This window comes from Drosophila subobscura, chromosome J, assembly GCF_008121235.1.
Source record: "Drosophila subobscura isolate 14011-0131.10 chromosome J, UCBerk_Dsub_1.0, whole genome shotgun sequence".
Classification (NCBI taxonomy): Eukaryota; Metazoa; Arthropoda; class Insecta; order Diptera; family Drosophilidae; genus Drosophila; species Drosophila subobscura.
Window position 1 is genome coordinate 991,863 of NC_048532.1, and position 23,593 is coordinate 1,015,455.

The 23,593-nt window shown below is 44.4% G+C and overlaps 4 protein-coding genes across 4 annotated transcripts; 1 reads left to right on the forward strand and 3 right to left on the reverse strand.

The window, feature by feature from the left end:
* Positions 1 to 193: 193 nt before the first annotated feature.
* Positions 194 to 1,704, forward strand: LOC117895742 (39S ribosomal protein L39, mitochondrial). Its single transcript, XM_034803608.1, has 5 exons — positions 194 to 334; positions 528 to 843; positions 907 to 1,007; positions 1,063 to 1,505; positions 1,562 to 1,704. The coding sequence occupies exons 1-5, from the start codon at positions 262 to 264 to the stop codon at positions 1,619 to 1,621; spliced, it is 993 nt and encodes a 330-aa protein (XP_034659499.1). The 5' UTR covers positions 194 to 261; the 3' UTR covers positions 1,622 to 1,704.
* On the reverse strand, positions 1,613 to 8,488 carry LOC117895738 (zinc transporter foi). The gene is made up of 4 exons (XM_034803605.1): positions 8,211 to 8,488; positions 5,687 to 5,966; positions 3,018 to 3,329; positions 1,613 to 2,949 (listed from the first exon to the last, which is right to left on the reverse strand). Exons 1-4 carry the CDS (start codon positions 8,349 to 8,351, stop codon positions 1,964 to 1,966), a joined length of 1,719 nt encoding a protein of 572 aa, XP_034659496.1. The 5' UTR covers positions 8,352 to 8,488; the 3' UTR covers positions 1,613 to 1,963.
* A 242-nt stretch (positions 8,489 to 8,730) lies between these two features.
* LOC117895739 (Y+L amino acid transporter 2) lies at positions 8,731 to 19,136 on the reverse strand. Its single transcript, XM_034803606.1, has 4 exons — positions 18,195 to 19,136; positions 10,237 to 10,455; positions 9,540 to 10,135; positions 8,731 to 9,473 (listed from the first exon to the last, which is right to left on the reverse strand). The coding sequence occupies exons 1-4, from the start codon at positions 18,508 to 18,510 to the stop codon at positions 9,087 to 9,089; spliced, it is 1,518 nt and encodes a 505-aa protein (XP_034659497.1). The 5' UTR covers positions 18,511 to 19,136; the 3' UTR covers positions 8,731 to 9,086.
* A 1,947-nt stretch (positions 19,137 to 21,083) lies between these two features.
* On the reverse strand, positions 21,084 to 22,659 carry LOC117895740 (angio-associated migratory cell protein). The gene is made up of 3 exons (XM_034803607.1): positions 21,705 to 22,659; positions 21,435 to 21,642; positions 21,084 to 21,371 (listed from the first exon to the last, which is right to left on the reverse strand). Exons 1-3 carry the CDS (start codon positions 22,564 to 22,566, stop codon positions 21,158 to 21,160), a joined length of 1,284 nt encoding a protein of 427 aa, XP_034659498.1. The 5' UTR covers positions 22,567 to 22,659; the 3' UTR covers positions 21,084 to 21,157.
* Positions 22,660 to 23,593: the final 934 nt, after the last annotated feature.

Consider the following 23,593-nt stretch of genomic DNA (forward strand, 5'->3'; position numbering starts at 1 on the left):
CCGTTTTATTGAGACTTTACTCTCTGTTTGCTAGGTACCCCGCGCAATACAAAACAAATATAGATTGTCGAGCTGCCAGAAACATACCATCGAATACCACAAAATACTATCGGCTGATTTGGATGATGCCATCTGTACCATTATATACCATCGGATATTTAGAAAATGGATAAATATATTTCGGTATATTTGACGGTGTAGGTATATTTTATCGCGGATTTATTCCCGGTCACACTGGTACGAAAATAAATAGTAAAAAACATGTCTAGGGCTACAAAATTACATAAAACAAGCTGGTGTGCCCTAAGGCAATTCCAGCAATACAGAACTAAAGGTATGTATACTTAATTGCTGCCACTTTTATTGATCAAAAGCAATTCAAGTGTGTTTTTACTAAATGTCGTTGTGGGCTTAACGTTTAATGAGGCGGCTCTAGCCTCAGTGGGGACATGCTCAACTGGAAAATGGCGGAAAAGTCCAGAAGTATGTCATGCTTTGATTAATTGAATATACACATTTACTTGCAGCAAACTTTTCCGCGTCGATTGCCTCTCGGAATGAACTGTTTGCACAGGAGCAGCGCCGGCAACGGGACGCCGTTGGCCGTATTGACAAGATCGAGGTTCGTTATTTGGGCTTGCCCGAGGATGTGACTCTGGTGATGAACAACCATATCTCCACGCCATTCAACTGTGCTCAGCACTTGAGTGAGGGACACTGCAGACGCTCTGCTCTGGCCCTAATCGATGGTAGTGTTCCGTGGGATATGCACCGGCCCCTGCAGGAGTCGTGCACCTTGCAGCTGCTCAACTTTAATGTCTCCGAGCCGCATGTGGTCAACAAGTAAGGATATGGCGTAATTGAGTCTGATCATCTATGATGCTCATTTATGTTCCCCTGTTGCAGAGCCTTCTGGCGTACATGCAGCTTCATGCTGGGCGCTGCTTTGACGCGGGCATTTAAGACGGAAGCGAACCTCCAATTGCACAGCTTCCCGGGACCAAACAGTAAATCCAATGCTAATATTATGTAGATCTCTCGTCACACGAATCTTTATCACAGTCAAGTCTGGTAGCTTTATCCACGATATCGTGCTAGAGACCCAAAACTGGCAGCCATCGAAGTCGGAAATGCGAGCCATCTCGGCTGAAATGATCAGACTGGCGGCCCAGGATTTGCGCATCGAACGCTTGGACGTTCAGCAAGAGATTGCCCAGGAGATTTTTAAGGATTCTAAATACAAGAGCGAACAATTGCCGAGTATCGCGCAACAGAATAATGGGCGAGTGAGTCTGTACCGCCTGGGGGACCACATTGACATCTCACGTGGTCCCATGGTGGCCTCCACTCACTTCCTAGGCAAGTGCACTGTCTCGGCGGCCCACAAGTTAGCCGATGAAGGGTCAGCAGGAGCCTTCTATCGCATCCAAGGCGTGGCCCTGCCTTGTGGCTTCAAGTTGAGTCACGTTGCATATGGCTTGCTGGAGGAGCGATCGCAGAAGCTGGTGAGAACTCACTAATAGGCGAAGTCGATCTCCATGTTCATATTTAATCTTTGCAGAACCCCGCTCGCTTGCCCCATGAACCTTTTGAGGAGCAACAACAATTGCAGTTATCTTAAACAGATCTTTAATCGATAAAAGCTATACAATAAGTGTTAACAGGTAACTCATTAAAGAGCAACTAATTCGTTATTAAACGGGGCAACATAACCCTATGGATGACATTGGAAATCGATTAACGATTACTTTCCGTCTTAAAACTAGCCAAAAATATCTTTTTAGCCTATTTGCTATGACAACATTCGGCTTAAAGTTGTTTGTATAAGCTTGGGATGATGAGGAAGATGTCTCTCACTCAAGTGGAGATTTCAAAAATGCTTAAAGTTAACTATCGATAAGAAAAAAACAGATGCATTTCCGCAGTACCTAGTTTAAGATTCTGAACGTGTCTTCTGGAATGTCTAGAAGCTCTTAAACAGTCCTTCCAGGTCGTGTTCGTTCAGGGCAATGATCAACATGATCAGTCCGCCCAGGAATATGCCGAATACCTGGATTAGAATACCCTTTGGATCCTTCGCCATCTCCGTGCTGTGGGCCACACTCATTGTGGGCACCAGATCGGCAAAGGCAATGTATAGGAAGGAGCCTGCGGTGGCTGCATAAATCCATTGCGTCATTCCATCTCCAATGCCGGCAATAAACAGACCTACAGCCATGCCAACAAAACTTAGAACCGAGCTAACCAGGTTCATGTAAATGGCCCGCCTCACGGAGACACCCGTCTGCAGAAGAAGTGCAAAGTCGCCCAACTCGTGCGGTAGCTCGTGACATAGAACAGCGAATGCTGTGGCCAGACCTGTAACAGGATCACTGGCAAATGCGGCACCAATGGCTAAGCCATCGGTGAGATTGTGCAGTCCATCGCCAATGATGACCATAAAGGCCACAGGAGTGAGCGGCCGCTCTGCTGACTTTGCGTCCAGCTTCGTCTCCTGCAGCATTACATTAAGCTCACGTGAAGCCGGTATCTCTGGAACTGCCTTCTCCACCTGCTGGCCATGAGAGTGGCCATGACTGTGCCCATGTCCATGGCTGTGCCCGATGATCTGCCGATCGCCCTTCAGCAGCGGAATTACGTTTTCTAGCGTGAACATGAACAGGGCGGCCAGAAAGGAACAACCACACAGCAGGGCCGCTTCATTGCTGTGCTTGTGTGCGACACTCATCGCGTGACCCTCGCCTAGGGCCTGCTCGTGCTTCTCCTCTTTGAAGAGAGCGTGAGGCAGCAAGTGCATCAGAGCATCTCCGGCCAATGTGCCCACGGCTATGGATACCAGAAACTTGAGAATCTCCTGATAAGCTGTCGTTTTCATCAAAGGCACCAGGAGAATGCCAAGTAGACCGCATGCAGAGAGTACAAACATGGATATACTGGCATAGATCCAAGCTGAAAGAGGGGAAATGGTTAGCCCATGTACCGCTTGAGAGAGCTGTGTGGAAGCCCTGTTGACCTACCATCCCAGATCTTTTGGTTTTTATCCTGAAGTATTTGCAAACGTGGAGCTGGCTGAGCACACACACCTCCGTCGATTTGGGCCAATAGAGCTGGACAAAGCTTCATGAATGCTCTGGGGGTGATCCGTACCGAGTTGATGAAGTTGTTGTACTCCTCATCAGAGTTGTGAGTGGTCTCCGTCGGAACGGTGGAGCCCTTACTGATCAGCTTCCGGTAGATAATGTTTCTGTGTAGATCATTGTGGTCCACAATCAGGGAGAGCAAAAGCTTCGGCGACAAGCAGGCGGCTGCAGGCCATGGTCTGCCATCAACTAAAAATTCAATAGAGTGTATTATTTTTTATTGTTAAATACTCATATTACTTATTAATATTTACACTAGCTGGTAAACATAAGAGGTTAGTGTGAACTTAATCATTCTAAGCATACAATTACGAGCAATTACGAATCACCCGATTCGCTTGTAGGAACGATTCATGAGTTGTATCACCCCTGCTTGGTGCTAACTGTTTATGGAGAGCCGTTTGAATGTTTGTGTACATTTCCATAACCGACAAATCTCGCCGAATCCAGTAAGGTGAACAGCAACAGCTGAAAAGGCACTTGTTCTAGCTCCTCCTTGTTGATGGATGATTGTTTTTATACGACAATTTGTTTTCCACTTCCGCGTACATAATGGGGTCGATTATCGCTTTATCGCTTTGTGGACAAGGATTTTTCCCACCAGCTGATTTGCCATGGCATTGCACTGCGCAAAAGGAGAACTAGATACGATGCCCGTACATTTTCAGATAACTCTACCCGACAAAATTGAACTTATTTTTTTCCGCTTCGAACCAAAGCGACTTTTTCTGATAGAGTGAGGGCTTCAATTTTTTGTAAAGAACAATGTTTATATTTTTTGGTATGGCAGACCTTGTTTTTATAGAATTTTTAAAATCGGATATTTTTTTAACGCTTTTTTTTAGAGGTAGCGCTTCTTTTCTCACATAATTTTAGTATCTTACATCTGGCTGAAATTAGCCGATCTATATAGCCGATGAATGCAGCACTCGGGTTTTGAGTTTAAATAAAAGAGAAGAAGAAAGAATACAAAAAATTTAATCAAATCCTTTCTAATCCCATATATTTCAGAAAAGTAAACGTGGTTCGAATCGGACAAATCGTGTCGGGTCGTTTAATTTATGCGACAAGGTCTCATTTACAGACGAACTTCCTCTCATCGAAACGAGATGGATAGCATAATTGAATTTATTACGAGTATATGCATACATATGTACATATTTATGTACATACATACATATGTGTGTTAGTAGATGCCGGTGCCCCTGCCCCTGCAGTGACTTGAACTTGGAAGCTGGCCAATTGAGGTACATTTGTTATGCTATGTATGTACACACATATGCAATTGTAGAGTAGGTCCCCGTTGCTCCTATTTATATTGGGGCTTGAGAATTTCTCTACGACTTAATTGGAATTGTCTCTCAGGTAATTCTCTGTGGTTGTCACTGGCTCATTATTGTCATAGTTGAATAATATAATCTGTATGTACATAATCTCATGTTTATGTTTCTTATAGATACCATCATGGTCATGGAGGGGACTTCTCTCCTACTGTTTATGGCAGTGCTGTCTTTGCTTGGTCTACTCGTATCTGTGGAATTGTCAGGCAACTCTGATGAGTGCAAATACTCAGGTGTTTGATAGCACTACTCGACAAAATCCAACTTTTTTTTTCGCTTTAACCAAACCGATTTTTTCTTATAGACTAAGGGCTTTACATTTTTTTTTAAAGATTATGGTTGTTTCTATGTCAGAACTTTTTTTTACAGATTTATATTATATCTGGTATTTTTTTTAATGACGTCTTTCTTAGAGGTAGCGTATCTTAAGTATTTATGCGACAAGGTCTCATTTACAGACGAACTTCCTCTCATCGAAACGAGATGGATAGCATAATTGAATTTATTACGAGTATATGCATACATATGTACATATTTATGTACATTAAGTATCTTACATCTGGTTGTAGTGCACTTAGCCATTCTATAAAGCGGATGAATGCATCTATAAAGTGTACCCAAAAATTTTGCAGTTTTGGCTAACCGTCTGGGAAATGTCGACTTTAAAAACTCGAGAAAAAAAGACAACAAAAAAATATATTTTTTTATGAACAGATGCATTAATTGGGCGTCATTTAAGGTATTACTCGTCAAAGTCTATGGAGAGACGGAGGAGCTAAAACTGTTTAACCTGTTCAACTTTTCCCGAGCTTTATAAGTACAAATTTCTTTAAAATAATCTTACAAAAATCAACATTTTTGAATTTTAAAGCTTAATAATTTTCAAACGGTAAGCTAAAACTACAAAGTATTATATACTTTATAGATGCATTCATTAGTTTTATAGAATGACTAAGTTCACTACAACCAGATGTAAGACGCTTGAGTTGTTTAAAAAAAATAAGCACTAATTCTAAAAAATGGGTTAAAAAAATATACCAGATTTTAAAAATTCTTTAAAAAAAGTTCTGACATAGAAAGAGAAAAATAATCATCAAACCATTCCTAAGCCCCATATGTTTCATAAAAAGTTGGTCTGGATCAAAGCGGCAAAATCGTGTCGAGTAGTGTAATGCAGATCCATAGAGTTAAGGGGGAAATACTCACCGCTGCTCTCCCTCGGATGCCGATGCTTGGGGTCGTGTATTTCTAGAAACTCTGGAACCGCAGGCCCCGACGTTGAGTTATTTGAGGTCTTTGATGATATCTGCACATCCAGAGATTCGTCGCCGGTGGCATTGGCTTTGATCTGCTTGTCAAAGTAGGTGCCATTAGTGCTTGCTTTCGTTTCATTGGAGTACCCTCGGGGTCGATGCTCATCGATAGTGTGCGAGGGGTCGAACTCGATCTGGCCCAGGTTCAAGCTGTACATTAAATGCTCGAGACCCTGTAAGGATAGTGTTTATAACATTGAATAATTATTGAATAATATAACTTTCTTTTCTTCAAATATGCATTTAATTTAGTAACAGCAAATGACAGCTGAAAGCTGTTTATCAATCTTAGTATATTAATGGATCTCACAGTATTTTTTTACTAGGTATGTATTTAGCTCGAAATCTGGCCTGCTTTCCACATTGTAAAAATTACTTCAATATCCTATGTATAATAAAACGAGAAGGGACGTGTGAGACGCTTCTTACGCGTCACAACTTTTATACCCGGTACTACATCTGCACTTTAGCGGTTGTTTGTCAAATTTTATATTCTTTCTTCATCTGTCATCTACATCAACAACATTGCTCACGCCAACACGCTCCTCCACCCTCCCCTAGAGCAACACACTGCAGAGTCATGGCATAGACGCGGCAGAGACTGAGGCAGAGACGTGTCAGAGGCAGCGACCGCAAATTAATTTCTTCATTGTGGCTATAATAATGCTCCAATCGAATCCCAATTTGGTGATCTGATAGATATGGTCATTCTCTACGGAATGGTTTTCGCCCTTTTGCGGGCGGAAGGGGGCGGGGATCATTTTTTAAATACACATGTAACAGTGTGAGCATACAGAAGTATGGATGCAAAATTTGGTGGCTCTAGCTTTTATAGTCTCTGAGATCCAGGCGCTCAACAACACGGACAGACGGACAGACAGACATGGCTCTATCGACTCGGCTATTAATACTGATCAAGAATATATATCCTTTATGGGGTCGGAAACGTTTTCTTCTGTGCGTTACAAACAACCGCAAACAATTCGCACAAATACAATATACTCTATTTACTCTTCGAGTACCGGGTTTAAAAATAATAATTTTTGTGCAGTATTTTTTTTTACGAAATTTTAACTTTAAAAACTCAGGAAAAGTAAAAAAAAAAAAAAAAAATCAAATCCTTTGATCTTTATTATATCCGGTACTGGATGTATATACATATATATGTAACGAACAGAAGGAAACGTTTCCGACCCAAAAAGGTCTATTTATTCTTGATCAGCTTCAATAGCCGAGTCGATATAGCCATGTCTGTCTGTCCGTCGTGTAGATGTACTTGACATTTGTGGAAAAAATGTAAAATTTAAAATAAAAATAAAAGAACAATTAAGGTACAGATATACTGACTGATTACCGGGTAAAAAAGCTGTGTCGCGTCTCACACGCTCCTTCTCGTTTATACTTTCATTCAGAAAAATTCTTTGTGTGCCAAGAACTCGGCATAATTTGCCATTGAAATTGAGATTTTAGAATGTGAACAGAATACCCTCTCCTCACCTAGCATATGGCTGTGGCGGATGAGGGGGCCACGCGTCGCCCGACTCTGTTAGTATGCCGAGTGCGTAGAAACTTTTTAGTAACCTGGCATTTAAATGGACAAAACGTTTTGCGTAGCGCTACGCATGAGTAATGCCAATTTCCAGGAAGCCCCTCTCTAACTATGGAGTCCATAAGCACAACCTCGTTGCATTGCGAAAGTTTTAGGTGGAGCCTGTTCTTGGCCTGGGGCCAACGGACCAGCCTTTAGATTTAGAACTCGTCAGCTTTTGGGTTATCTTCCCCCAGGGGAATTGCTCTTATCGCAGTAATCTTTTAATCTTGTTTTGGATACAAGCAGGTCTACGTGAAGGGGTACTGTGCCGTCCATGCTGGATGCTCAAGTCTCGGGAGTGTATAACACAACGTGTGTTTGTGTCTGGATTTTGATTAAATTTATGATAATGCCCGCAATAAAGTCTCCACGTTTCTGTCATGAGTTCCATAAGAGAGGGAAAGAGAGAGGCAACGGCGATGGCGACGAAGTGGGCGACTGCTACCCTAGCACCCCCTCGTAGTTGTGATAGGGTTGTGTGTCCATAAAGATTTCAGGTTAAATGCAGTGATGCGATTATAACTGTTGTTGAAATGCACAGAAATGTTTCACTTTCACAATACTCAAATATTTGCCGTACACTAATTTATTGTTTCTCCTACCCCGTGTCACCTTCTTATACCGATTACCAGTTTTCTTTCTTAGCTGACCCATGGTGCACGATGCCCGGTCCACAAAAACTCACTAATTGTTAGCCATAACATCAGCAAAAAGCGCCAGAGTACGTGTCCGGCTTTGTTTACCTCGGCTCATATTTCCCCTCTTTGTGTGTGTTTACAAGACTAGTTGGATGGGCGGTTGTTTTTGTTGTTGTTGTTGTTTTTACCTCAAAGTTGATGGTCCCGCCATCCCCGTACTTTTGGAATATTTTCTCCAGGTAGCGGTTGTACTCCAAGGAGGTGTGTGCCATTCCTAGCAGTGCAACGAGGCACAGGAGGCGGACAATTAGCACAGGTTTAGGGGCCATTTCAATAACTGAACACTTATGTGGTAAACTTTATTGAACGTAAAGCTGAACCCTACTGGGGGCTGATCGTCTTTCGTGCGTTCAGTTTCGACGACTGCCTATCCCGCTCAACGGTCTTTTTGAAATGACGGTTTTGCCGACGCAGCGTTTCTATACAACGGAAAGGAACGTGCTTCTCGCTCGCCACATATCTGTCTCTCTTTATCTCTCTCACCATGGCTCTGCGCACGCGCCAGCCACTTACTTACTTACTGTGTTTGGGCGGAGCTTTTCGGGAAGCTTTATTTTGCTTAGCGCCTTACTACCAGCACGCTCATTCACTTTACTCTGGCATTTATTTGTAATTTAATCCTTACACAGAAGAAATTCGGTTTTTACATTTTGCAAAAGTTACTTCGAATATAATAAAATAAATTTTAAATTTCCTCTTAAATACTATGTAAAAATTGTTAAAGTATTGGTTTTGTCTTTTCTTTGCTGCTGTTCCGAGGAACTCTTTTTTGTTGTGGAAGAGAGACAAATAATATATATAATATGAATAAGTAATAATAAAAATTCGCGCAAAGTTCTGCTGCCAGAATGCCTTTGAGTTATTTACAATAACACTTCCGTAATGTTGTGCGTAGAATTAAAATTTTCAATATTTCTAGCCTAACTTAGCGATAGCTTGAGACTTGGGCCCGATTGATTGATTGATGCATTCGCTGAAGGCACCTTTCCTCCTCTCCTCAATCTCTAATCGAACTTTTCCTGATTGGGCATACAAATAAAGAACTTGGAGCACCACAGATTGATGGACTGCGAGGTGTCCGCCAGCCACTTGACCGGATGGTGAATGGTCAGATAGTAGATCGGAATGCCGGACAGGATGATTATTGTGCCAATGCCGACTTCATAGGGCGATTGCGAGCACGAGGATATCACCAGGAAGAGGCAAACGATCAGATAGATGATCGGCAGTGCCAGGTTGACCCGAATGGGTCGCTCCGCCTTGGGCTGCTTGTAGCGCAGCCACAGCAGTCCCGATACCGAGATAAGCGTGAACAGGGCCTCCACATAGCTGACGTAGTTAATTAGCACGTAGGTGTCCTTGATGAACAGCAACAAGAGGGTGAGAACGCCCTGAAGGATGAGAAAGATAAATTATAAACTATTTTAATTATTGGGATAGCATCAAGTGGGACACACCAGGAATATCAGCGATGGCACTGGCGTAAGACAGTTAACATTGATGAGAGAAATGGCTGCTGGTAGGTGTCCGTTGCGTGCCCCTACGAAGAACAGCCTAGACGATGCAAAAATGGCGCCATTTAGCGATCCAAAAGTCGAGCAGGCTACTGCAAAGGGCATCACCCAAGACATATAGTCTAGCATCTTGTCCCCAAAGGTGACTGCCACCGCATCCGATGAAAGTATTTCGTCGGTGGACAGCACCGAAAAGTAAGCAACGTTCGTGACCATATAGATGATCGTCACTAACGGCATGGAGATGCAAATGGCTTTGGGTAGGTTGCGATAGGGGTCCTTCAGCTCCTCAGTGACAAAGTTAAGGTAATTCCAGCCGGAGTAGGAGAAGAGGCCACTGTAGAACGCTAGAGCAATGTATCCCGGAGAAAGATTGCCCCCGCTGAAGGGCTTATCCCAATGCTCCGTATTGCCATCCGCCAAGTACCAGACGCCCGCTCCGACAATAACCAGAAGGGCCACCACCTTGGTTCCTGTGAATATGTCAGTCACACGTGTCACCCACTTAACATTGTAGCAGTTTATCACAGTCAGCACACCTAAGAGCAAGTGTCAATCACAATTAGTACACGTATCTTCCTCGATGGATTATCATTATTGTTCCATTATTCATTATTCTAGGCTATTTCCACAAACTTACATATCATGGCAGCCGCCAGCAGCTGTACGGCCTCAGCGGGCGCCTCGCAGGAGGGCCAGAAGGGCTTCAGAAGGTACTGTGCAAAAGTCAGGGCCGTGATCGCATTGCCCGTGGGAACCAGAATAAGCAGGGCAACCCATAGGTAAAGAAACGCAGGCAGCGGACCAAAGGCTGTTCCAATATAGGCGTAATCTCCTCCGGATTTGGGTATCATAGTGCCTAAAGCAAGAGAAGATATAGTAGTAAAAATCATTGAGAGAGAATAAGAATGATTTTAACAGTAGGTTCAACGAAGACTGTGGATTATTCATAAAACATATTGGATATATGCATTTATGATTTATTATTAGAATTATATACTTAACTGATAATCAATTTATTGGTAAATCAACACGAGTTACGAGTATAATGAGTACGAGTAGGAACCTGGTACTCAGTTAGTTTATCTGTACCTTATTGTTATACCCGGTACTCGAGGAGTAAATAGGGTATATTGTATTTGTGCGAATAACTGTTGTATGTAACGCACAGAAGGAAACGTTTCCGACCCCATAAAGTATATACATTCTTGATCAGCGTCAATAGCCGATTCTATGTCTGTCTGTCCGTCCGTCTTGTTTAGCGCCTGGATCTCAGAGACTATAAAAGCTAGAAACACCAAATTTTGCATGCATACTTCTGTATGCTCACACTGTTACAAGTGTATTTCAAAAATATTTCCCAAACCTACAATTTTGAAGATAAAAGAAAACTAACGACAAGGGACGTGTGAGACGCTTCTTACGCGTCACAACTTTTATACCCGGCACTCAGTACTACACCTGCACCTTAGCGGTTATTTGTCAAATTTTAAATTTTTTCTTCATCTGTCATCTACATCAACAACACTGCTCAAGCCAACACGCTCCTTTAGCTCGCCACCCTCCCCTAGAGCAACACACTGCAGAGTCAGGGCAGAGACGCGGCAGAGGCAGAGACGTGTCAGAGGCAGAAGCAGAGTGTGAATGAGAGAATGTGCAAAAAACAAATATAAGCTGCGGGACGGGGTGGGTTTTGCCACTGCAAATTAATTTCTTCATTGTGGCCATAATAATGATCCAATCGGATCCCAATTTGGAAAATTTTAGATTTGGGAGGTTTTCGCTCAGGAGAGCACAGAGGCCAGATGCACTGGTCGTTAAGTGCAAAGACCAGGAGTCTTATGCTGGGGTACTCAGGGCGGTGAAGTCCGACAAAGCGATCCTCGAGTTCAGAGACTCGGTATCCGCAATTCGACGAACCGCGGCAGGGGAGCTCCTCCTACAGATGGGGAAGCACGGGGACGGCGCCACTGCAAAACTACTCAAGGCAGTCCAGACGAAGGTGGGCAATATTGCTGAGGTCAAGGCTATCTCCGAGAAGGTTCTGATTGAGGTCAGGGACATATCGGAGTGGACAACGCCGGAAGAAGTGCTCGAAGCCATATTCGCTAAGATAGGCGGAGACTCGCCGACCGAGTCAGTCCCGAAACTCCGGAAAGCTTACCGTGGAACGCTGACGGCGAATATTCTTCTACCCATGAGGGAAAAGTTCGCATTGGATGGTCGGTATGCCGGATCCGGCAGAAGAACGAACCCAGGAGGTGCTTCAAGTGCCTAGCATTTGGACATATCGCGGCAAGATGCAGGAGTAGCCACGACGAAACAAGCAAATGCTTTAATTGTGGAGGTACGCAGCACAACTCGAGGGACTGCAAACAGATGCCGCCTGCATCTTATGCACAAGATCAGGGCTAGAAGACACTGCACATGGCACCCTCAGTAGGGCATGCCCTATATATGTCAAGGCAGCAAATACACACACTAATGGGCAAAATTAAGTTCCTGCAGCTTAATTTGAACCACTGCAGAGCGGCACAGGACCTGCTCATGCAGCCAGTGAGAGAAGAGGACGTCGACGTCGCCATCTTGAGTGAGCCACACCTAGCGATGCTACAAGACCTATGGATACAGAATACAAACTTTAATTATGGAGCAGCTATCTGGAGCTGTGGAACATCGCCACAAGGCTTAAGCGCCCGTCATACGTCAGTGGGGTACGTAAGAGCAAAGATTGCCGGCATCCACATATACCGCTGCTACATTGCCCCAAGCATACAACTGGATGAGTTCGCCAGCATACTCGAAGACCTAGCGGAAGATGCACGCAGTCGTTCCCCAGTGATCATTGCTGGCGATTTCAACGCATGGGCGACCGAGTGGGGAAGCACAAGGACAAACGCACGCGGAAGCGTCCTACTTGACGTGTTCGCGACCTTGAGCGTGGTGCTCCTGAATAAAGGAAGTACACAAACATACGTAAAGGGTGACCGTGGATCGATACTCGACGTCGCATTCGCCAGCCCCCAACTTGCACGGAGTGCCACCTGGAAAGTCGCAAGTTTATATACGCATAGTGACCACCGGGCCATAACGTGCTGTATCGACGACGGACCCACCAGACGGACCGCAACCATAAAGCGCACAGCTTGGAAAACGGAGGACATGGACACCCAGTGCCTGCTCCTCAAGTTCCGGCATAGCAGCGAAAGTATACACGGAAATGCAGAGCAGCAGGCAAAATCGCTAGGTACAGCAATGGAAACTGCCTGCGAAGCCGCCATGGTAAAAAAGCAAATGGGAGGAAGGAAGCGAAAGCCAGTGCACTGGTGTTCGCAGGAAATAGCGGATCTGCGCAAGACGCGGCTACCAGAGGACCATGAAAAGGGCAAGGCGGAGACCACAAGACCCCCAAGCAGCCCAGGAAGCGGCAGAAGCGCACTCCATCTACCACCAACAAGGGGCACATCTCACCAAGGAGATCAAACGAAGCAAAGCAAACTTCTGGAAGGATCTCTGCAAGGAGGCAGACCTGCAGCCTTTTGGCCTAGCCTACAAGATGGTGATGGGCAAGCTGGCGCGCAAGGTAATGCCCACCTGCCTGGAATTATTGTCCAGAATCGTGGATGCACTGTTCCCCACACAACAGGAACTAGCCTACGTGCCCAGACACCGGGAGATCCCCACACCTCCACAGATCGGTGCGGAAGAGCTTTTAAATGCGGCTAAGAGCATGAAGATCGGCAAAGCGCCAGGGCCCGACGGTATACCCGCCATAGCAGTCCGGACGATAGCCATAACATACCCGGAAGCGATAGCGAAGACCTTTAACCAATGCCTGCAGGAGCAAGTCATCCCCACGGGCTGGAAGCTCCAGAGGCTCGTGCTTCTACCAAAGACTGGAAAGGACCCCGAAGACCCGGCTGGATACAGGCCTCTGTGCATGATCAGCGTAACGGAAGCTGTTCGAGCGAATCATCGCAAATCGGTTAGAAGCGGAAATAGACAGCCTACAGGGACTATCTGAACTCCAATTCGGCTTTAGGAAGAGGAGAAGCACCACCGACGCGATCAGAGCAGTGGTGGGTAAAGCCCGCGAAGCCAAAGCTGGGAAGAGATGGCACGGTTGCACCAAGAAGTACTTCCTGGTAACTACACTAGATGTAAAAAATGCCTTTAACTCTACGAGGTGGCCAAGCATCATTGCCGCCCTCTCCAGAATTGGTGTATCTGAGTACCTGGTGAGCATAGTAGTTAGCTATTTTAAAAACAGAGTGTTGCTGTTCGACACCTCGACGGGACAAAAACGACGGCAAGTTACAGGAGGCGTTCCACAGAGGTCTGTTCTCGGCCCGCTTCTGTGGAATGTCATGTACGATGGCATCCTACGACTGGACACACCAGCCGGCTGCAGCATCGTTGGCTTCGCAGACGACATCGCGGTAGTAGCGGTACATAAAACCCTGACAGAAGTAGAGGAGAACACGAACGAGACAGTCAGACGAGTGATGTGCTGGCTCCAGGAAAATGGCCTCAGCCTAGCAGCGCACAAACCCGAATCGGTCCTGATTAGCACCAGGAAAAAGGTAGAGACAGCCAGAGTGGTTGTTGGAACAGACGAAATCGATTCGTCCCCGGCTATCAAGTACCTGGGAGTCCTTCTGGACCACAGGATTAGCTTCAAGCAGCACCTGGAAGCAACCGGAGTCAAAGCCGGCAGGGCAGCAAGCGTGCTATGCGGCATAATGGCCAACATCGGCGGTCCAAGACAGAGGAGCAGACTGCTCATCTGCTCTGTCGTCAGAGCCATCATTATGTACGCTGCTCAAATATGGGCACCAGCTATGGAGCTCCCAACGTACAGCCGCACCTGCAAAGCAGCCGACCGAAGATGTGCACTGAGTCCTTAGTGCTTACCGCACCGTCTCCGAAGATGCGGCCCTAGTATTGGACGGCATGGCGCCAATTGACCTTCTCGCCGTTGGAACCACCATCGAAGACCATGCAATCCCTAGAAGACGCTGAACATGTATTTTTTGTCTGTCCAAGATTCTCTGCTGACCGGGAAGAGCTAAGCCTAGACATTGGGAGGCCATTTATAGTCAATGACTTAATGGCTATCCTACTTAGCTCGCAAAACAATTGGGATGCCGTGAGCACCTACGCTGCAGAGATCATCCAATCCTTGCGTCGCGCTGAAAGACAGCGGAATCGAAATTCAAATCCTAGATAGGATCTAGTGACGGCTTTCATGCCATCTCCCCCTCGCGAAGTAATGCTTAACGGTCGTACCGCGAGAGGGATACGGAGAGTAGGGGGGTATTTAGTGGGTGAGGTAATTCCAAGTCCTACACTTATTGGCTTTCAATGCTTGTCCCTCCTATACATACAAAAAAAAAAAACATGGCTCTATCGACTCGGCTATTGATGCTGATCAAGAATATATATCCTTTATGGGGTCGGAAACGTTTCATTCTGTGCGTTACATACAACCGTTATTCGCACAAATGCAATATACCCTAATTACTCTTCGAGTACCGGGTATAAAAACGCCATTCCGTAGGGAAGGACCCTTTGAAGAATGAAGAAATTAATTTGCAGTGGCTAAACCCTCCCCGTCCCGCAGCTTTTGTTGTTTGTATATTGTATTTGTGCGAATAACGGTTGTATGTAACGGTTGTATGCAGTGTGTGGCTCTAGGGAAGGGGGCGAGCTAAAGGAGCCTGTTGGCGTGAGAAGTGTTGTACATGTAGATGACAGCTGAAGAACAATTTTTAAATTTGACACAAAACCGCTAGGTTTTCTCGTTTGTTCTTCGAATTTTACATTTCACATTTTTTATACCCGGTACTCGAAGAGTAAATAGGGTATATTGTATTTGTGCACAAAGTTGATGTATGTAACACACAGAAGGAAACGTTTCCGACCCCATAAAGTATATATATTCTTGATCAGCATAGCCATGTCTGTCTGTCCGTCTGTCCGTCTTGTTTGTCGGCTAGTTCTCAGAGACTAAAAGAGCTAGAGCCACCAAATTTTGCCTCCAAACGGTATGCTCACACTGAAACCAGTGCTTTCCAAAAATTAGCCCCGCCCCCGCAAAAGGGCGAAAGCCTCCCAAAGCTACAATTTTGAAGATAAAAGAAAACTAAAAACCACTTCCGTAGGGAATGACCATATCTATCAGATTACCGATTTGGGATCAGATAAGATCATTATTATAGCCACAATGAAGAAATTTGCAGTGGCTAAACCCACCCCGTCCAGCAGCTTTTGTTGTTTTTTTTATTACATTTTTTCATTCACACTCTGCTTCTGCAGTGTGCTGCCTCTGCCGTGTCTCTGCAGTGTGTGGCTCTAGGGGAGGGGGCGAGCTAAAGGAGCGTGTTGGCGTGAGAAGGTATGTAGATGTAGATGAAAGATGTAGATTACATGTTAAATGTAAAATTCGAAAAAAAAACGAGAAGGGACGTGTGAGACTAATCGGATTTTTCTTCAAAGTTGTAGGTTTGGGAGGTGCCAAGGCGGAAGGGGGTGGGGCTCACTTTTGAAATACACTTGTAACAGTGTGAGCATACAGAAGTATGGATGCAACATTTGGTGGCTCTAGGTTTTATTGACTCTGAGATCCAGGCGATCAACAAGACGGACGGACAGACGGACGGACGGACGGACGGACAGACAGCTCTATCGACTAGGCTATTGATGCTGGTCAACAATAAATATACCTTATAGGGTCGGAAACGTTTCCTTCTGTGCGTTAAATACACCCGTTATTCCCCACAAATAAAATATACCCTATTTACTCTTCGAGTACCGGGTAAAAAAAGTTCTTTATAACCAGATCTAAGATACTTAACTTTAGTTTTCTCGACTTTTCCTTTGATTTTAAAACCAAAATTTGGTAAAAAAAAGCAATCAAATCAAAAGTTTTGCATTTCAAAGCTTAATATTTTTCAAACGGTAAGCCAAAGCCACAAAGTGTTTGTATGTACATTATATGTACATATATGCATTCATCAGCTTTACAGAAAGGATAAGTTCATTATAACCAGATGTAAGATGTACCTCTAAAAAACTGTTACCAGACTTGAAAAATTCTTAAAAAAAAGTTTTGCCATAGAATTAATACCATTGTTCTTTAACATAATGTTGTGTCCTCAGTAAACCAGAAAAAGTCGGCTTGGTTCGAAGCAGAAACGAGAAGGGACGTGTGAGACGCTTCTTACGCGTCACAACTTTTATACCCGGCACTCAGTACTACATCTGCAACTTAGCGGTTATTTATCAAATTTTGCATTTTTTCTTCATCTGTCATCTACATCAACAACACTACTCACGCCAACACGCTCCTTTAGCTCGCCACCCTCCCCTATAGACACACTTTGCAGAGTCAGGGCAGAGTCGCGGCATAGGCAGAGACGTGTCAGGGGCAGAGGCCATACACTGCGCGAAGCAGAGTGTGAATGAGACAATGTGTAAAAAACAAATATAAGCTGCGGGACGGGGTGGGTTTGGCCTCTGCAAATTAATTTCTTCATTGTGGCTATAATAATGATCCAATCGTATCCCAATTTGGTGATCTGATAGATAGGGTCATTCTCTACGGAATGGTTTTCGCCCTTTTGCGGGGACGGAAGGGGGCGGGGCTCATTTTTAAAATACACTGGTTTCAGTGTGAGCATACAGCAGTCTGGTGCCAAAATTTGGTGGCTCTAGCTCTTATAGTCTCTGAGAACTGATCAAGAATATATATACTTTATGGGGTCGGAAACGTTTCCTTCTGTGCGTTACATACAACCGTTATTCGCACAAATACAATATACCCTATTTACTCTTCGAGTACCGGGTATATAAAAGATCGATTTTGTCGAGTAGGGTAATTTTAAGCTCTTTTATTTTCTGTTATTTTGGGAATGAAAGTCTGTAGAGCGAGTGTTCACTGTTCCAATTCAATGTTGTGTGTGACTCTTATTCTTTTCTGCATCTCCCCCTCTGATTCCATTTAACAGAACAGTTTGTCGGGGAACTGATTTGATGTGTCCGTTGAAGAGGTCATCTTGATGAAGCTGAACTAATTTCCATTTTTAAAACGATTCTCCCGAGAAATTGCTCAGAGAATCTACAAAAAAAGGGGAGTATATGTATATGTACATATGTACATACATACTTATGTACAAATGCATGTACATTTACACATGTTTTCAGTTATAATGTACAGTGTACATTATAATTTTTGCAGCTTTTGCATTTTGGGGATGATTTTAATATTTCAGTAAGAAATCTCGATTTTCATAAAATTAAAGATTCAATTGTAGGAAGGTCTGTTTAGCCCTAACCTCATATGAGTATTTTTGTTAACCACAGCGCTTTTCGTTCAGGTGCTACCATGCATGTCTTACACTCTTTTCACCTATGTAAACAATGCCCCTCCTCTCCCACATGTTACTCCACTTTCCATATGCTGACCCATAATGTGCTGTCATCAGCCGGAACCAATAACTGCCAGCAACGCAGATCCGCCAACCAGGCGAAGGCTTTCGAGTAGACGAGTATTATCAGCAACAAACAAAGATTTACATGGACGGCCCCATTACTCACCCAGTTCCGCGTAGCACAGAGCGCCGACCATGCTGAGAACACCACATAGCACCCAGACGATGAGCGATTGTCCAATTGAGCCGGAAAACTTGAGCACACCTTTGGGGCTGACGAAGATGCCGGAGCCCACGATGACACCCACGATGATGGCCACACCATCGAGCAGGCCGATCTGTTTCTTGAGCTTCACGCCGGAGCCCTGGCTGTCACTATCTGCGATGGAGGACTGGTTCTCCCGGCTCAACTGCTCGGCGGCGGGAGGCATCTCAAAAATTTGTCGGGGTATAAGAGAATCGCTCGCCTGAATACGAGCCATTATACACAACTTTGTTTTGGGCTTTTCTCAAGAAAGAGACTTGAATTAGGGGTTGCTGGTGAGGGGTTCTTGAATATCTCTAGGATTTCCTGTTTCCTATAGCGAGAGTTCTTGCTTTTATTTTTACTTTTTATGTAAACCTTTGTAAAACCATTGCTTTTATCGTTCTCCCGATGGGGTTTTGCGTTGCTTTACTTATTTTATCAGCACAATTTCAGCGTGCTCAGTGCCAGCGTGGAGCTCGTCCGTCGATTCAAATACAGTTATTTTTATTTCGCGCTCTTCCAAATGCTTTTATTCAGTTTTCGGTTCTATTTCATACTCGCGCGCACACACGACACATCACTCGTCTCTCGCACATGTACATATGTATGTACATACATACATATGTATGGAAATGTAGCTTATCGGAAACACACGTGGTGTCTTTCAAAGGGGAAGAGTCCGCTGTCGAGGCATGGCATCTTCGAGGGCTACCTCAATCACTATGGATATCAACTATAACAGAGACAACATGTGCAGGCCACAATAAACTACCATGTACATACATACATATGTACACATGTATTGTAAATAAACTTCAATAATTCCAGGCCGGGTCGTCGACGACCGCTCCATGCACGCGCTCTGTTCAAAGTAAGTTTGGAATTCATTTTTAGCCCCCTTTATGAAGCTTGTCTGGGTCTGCGTCTGTTCTTGCGTCTGTCTGGCTGCCGGTCCTCTGCCGCGACGCGCTCTCTGCTGCTCGCAGAGCACGGCATGCCTAACTATGGCTTTGCACTCGGCTGTGGTGTTGCGGTGCTTGGCTCTCTCCAGGTTTTCTCTTTACCTGTCGCTCCACATTATGCCTATCCTATCTGTGTGTTTGGCAAACAGTTTCTAGCACACAGCGCATCGCCCTGGCAGAGGAATATGCTTTGGACTCTCTATCGAATGATGCAAGAACCATCATGAATTTCAATTTCTTGCGACCAATAGACCTCAGGCCCGGAGCAGGGAACTTTGCTGCCAAAAATACTTGGCGCCAAAGAGAAGTTTCTTCGCTCTGCTGTCTCTTCAGACAATGGTATCGCTCTTAGTTTATTAGATTCTGTTAGTCAACGACCTTTAATATGATATAAATGAAATGCAGTCTCTTGGCATCTAATCTATTATTAATCAATAAATAATATTGAGGATTTCTGATTTCGGACTTAAACTACTTTTAGGAACAACTTTGTGGCTTATCCATGAATCAAATATTAAGTGTTAATCACTTGAGGCCTTTGAGTTCGCTACCACACTAAAATCGCTGAGTAGGCAATGCAATATCTTTGATCTTCCGCATGAGGCTTCTTTCGCGTTGTTAAAAATTCTTGTCACTGATTAGCACTACAGATTCGGAAGTATTTTACACAGAAAATAGCTACACACATTAATGTTTGGGTACATATAATACACATATGTAAGTATGTACATATGTATGTGTGGGACTTTTGTTAAACACTTGAGCGGATTATCATAAATAAAGTTGGATTAGATGAGCGCACGGGGAAATAGAGGAACGGACCCGTACCGTAGGCGCGTGCATCTGACATTTCAAACTGTGATAATTCAATTGTATTCTGTGTGCTTTTAGTACCCCTATGAGTATCTGGACTAGCTTCTCGATCAGAGCTCTCCCGGCATAAAAAAGAACACAGCTAATAAACAAAACAAATGTAGCGCCTCTGCAGGTTATTGTGTCTATGCTCTGCTCCTCTGGTAATCTAATTGTAAGAGACACAGAGCTCGATGTTGTCCAGTGTGCACGTCCGCGTCCGCAACCATAACCGCATTTATGCAGTGGTTTCGGGCCCCCGTTTGCAGTTGATTTACTGTGAATTCGTGTGACTTTTATTGTTGTGTTCGGGGGGTTTTTTTTCAAGTTTTGCGCGTAACTCACACATTGAAATTCACAGAATATATGCTCATGTGAAAAGAGAAATATGATGGATCACTTCCATATGCAATTTTCGTTAATATGTTGTGTGTTGCTTCCATTATGCCACGAGTCGTGTGTTTTCATGATCAACCTTAATATTTATATTTTAATACACTATATTATACTATATTAATAATAATATGTATATGTATTTAGTCATTATTAATCTAGGCTATATATTTGTTAAAGTCCCATCATGGGTTTCGGACCAGGCTACCTAGAAACCTCGCATTACTTCGAATGGCTTGAGAGCTCCAAGAGATTTACCCGCTCTATGGAGAACCAGACGCACTCAGAACCCGAATCAGACTGAAATCTCTTTGCTATTGGCGGGGCATGCACTGCCAAGCGAAAAGCTTGAATAAAATAATAAAACAACAAAATAAAGACGAATATGTAAATCCAAAAAAGTGTTGTTTTTGTCTGACAATTGTCGGACACTTGTGTGTGGGTGAGGTGAATGAGAACAGACAAAAAAGAACATGCATATACTCATGTGTGAGAGTATGTGTCTGCCTCTCTGGCACCCCACCATCGTGACACGCATGCCACCCACCTCAAGAGCGGGGTCCTATACCATTGCTCCCTTTTTACATTTATACTAAATTTCTCCTTTACATTCATATGCATTGTCTATTTATGTACATACACTGAAACAGATCGTAATCATTACTAGCACCTACTTTAGTCGCCCAGCGGCGGAACCTTAAATATCTTGGCAGTGGTGTCTTCAGAAACGGACAACAGCTGGTTATCCATAGGCTTGTAGGCCAATTCGTAGATGTGATAAAAGTGTCCAGTGAGGGTGAACTTCAGGGTTCCTGTGCGGGCATCGAACGCATTCAGATTGCCGTTCGATGTGGCCGCCAGGATGGTGTTGTCGTTCAACCATTTGAGTCTGAAATAGACACAACACTATTAGTACCATTTATCAACTGGCGAGGACAGCGAGGAGAGTCACCTAAGGACGCCATCGTTAGGCACTGGATTCTCGCAGACAGTGCGCAGCGTATACTTTGAGTAGTCCCATATGGATATGTGGCCGTCCAGCGAGCCGCAGGCAAAGAGTTTCAAGTCCGACGAAGCGGGAGCAAAGGCAATGCACTCGATGCCGTGCTCCGACTGCACCACACTGATGGGTCCACTGTTGGTGCAGAATAGCAGCTTTCCTAAATTTTAAATTGGTTTGGATTAGAGAGACAACTAGTCGACGGTCCCATTAGTATCTCACCTCCTCCCTCGGCGCATATGTAAAAGGGCGAGTCGAGCTCACAGGCCACCACAGCGTGGGTGATCTCGCCGAAGCCCATCGGGTGCTGCTCGTTCACCTCCATGAGCACTTGGCAGGTCTTTAGGTCCCAAAGCTTAACGACTCCATTCATATATGCCGTTAGCAGCTTCTTGCCGTCACCGCTCAGTTCTCCGGACTCGCACCGCGCCCCCTGACCAGCTAGGATTTTGCAATCTCCGCTGGGAATGCGCCAGACATACACCTCGCCGCTGTCACTGCCCGACAGCAGCACATGGGCACCGCGATGCCAGAAGAGCCAGGACATGTCGGACATGGAGTACTCCCAGACCTTTGTCAGGATGGGGCGCTCCTCGCGCAGTTCGCTCACTTTGAAGACATTGATCTCGCCGGCCAGATCTCCCGTTACCAGGTAAGCGCCATCGTAACTAAAGTGCACCTCGGTGACGGTGTCCTTATGGTCGGTGATTTTGTAGAGCACCTCCCCGCTGCTCGTATCCCACACAAAGGCCAGATCGTCCTCGCTTCCTGTGACCGCCCAGCTGTACTGAGGGTGCAGGCTGCACGCGAAGACCGGCGCTGTGTGGCTGCGGAACGTGAGCACCGCCTCATCCTTCATGTTCGCAATGCGCTCCCTGTCCCGGATGGACTCCTCATCCATATCATCATCGCCGTAGTCGTGAATGCCCAGACGTGCCTCCAGCTGCTCCAGCGTTACCTCCTCCAGTTCATCCTCCTCCTCGTCCAATGGAGGTGCGGCATTCGCGTCCAGCTCTATCTCCTCCAGTATCTCATCGTCGCCGTCTTCAAAGACTGGGCGATGCGGTGGCGTATTGTCGCGCATAATATAATCGGCTTGCTTTATTTGTTTGTTGTTTTACTTTTTTGATAAAGTAAACAACACGTGGTTGGCGTACAGTGTGACCGAGATTTTTCGAAAAACATATACCGTCTGCCCTCAGATATGTATCGAAATATACCTTGCAATTGCTAAATATACCGATGAAAAATATGAAAATCATGAATAAAAAAGCATTAAATAAAACATTCATTCTAATTCTAGTGTTCGTTCGGCAAACAACTCTTTTTTGAGTTCAAAATTTGCAGTAACTTTTTATAATATTCAACACAAAACTGAAGTACCTGGTCAATGCGGACTCATCTCTGCGACCAAGCAATTGCGCTGTAGCGATTAAATATCAAAAAAAAAAAAAAAATAAAACATTCAATTAAATACAATGTACAATGTTAAGGTTTAAAAATAATTACACTGTTCTTTCAGATATGAAGTTGTGAAAACCGTAGCAAAAGGGTTAGCATGGTGAAGTTCAAAAACAATTCTTTCAAAACTCTGCTCTCGATAAAGCCTAGTACTCAGACCAAAAAAAAGGGTAACAAAAAAATTCAGGGATGATATTCGTATGGAACCGATAAGAAAATTTTGTGCGCACAAGTTACTTTCTAGCGGCTGTACGCCAGGCAGTACTCAGATCGGCATAAAAACAGGCCGAAAAAATCTAGAAAGTCAGACGATAGTATTGTGTGGTATCGATAGTATTTTTGTGGTATTGATAGTATTTGTGTGGTATTCGTTGGTATGTTGCTAGCAGCTCGAAAAATAAAGATCTGTTTTAATTTCCGAGGATCCCTAGCAAACAGAGAGTAAATTCTCAATCAAATGGAATACAACAATGCCGCTGAAGTTGAAAGATAAATGACCACCGTGCTTCTAAACGAGCTTAAGGCCATCAAACGGCAAAAAAGGAAACAATTCTTATAGAGTCTATAATATAGACTAATGAAATTATATTGAATTTATTTGCATTTTTAATTTGTTTAACTTATATGAACGCCAGTATCTTCATTTTGCC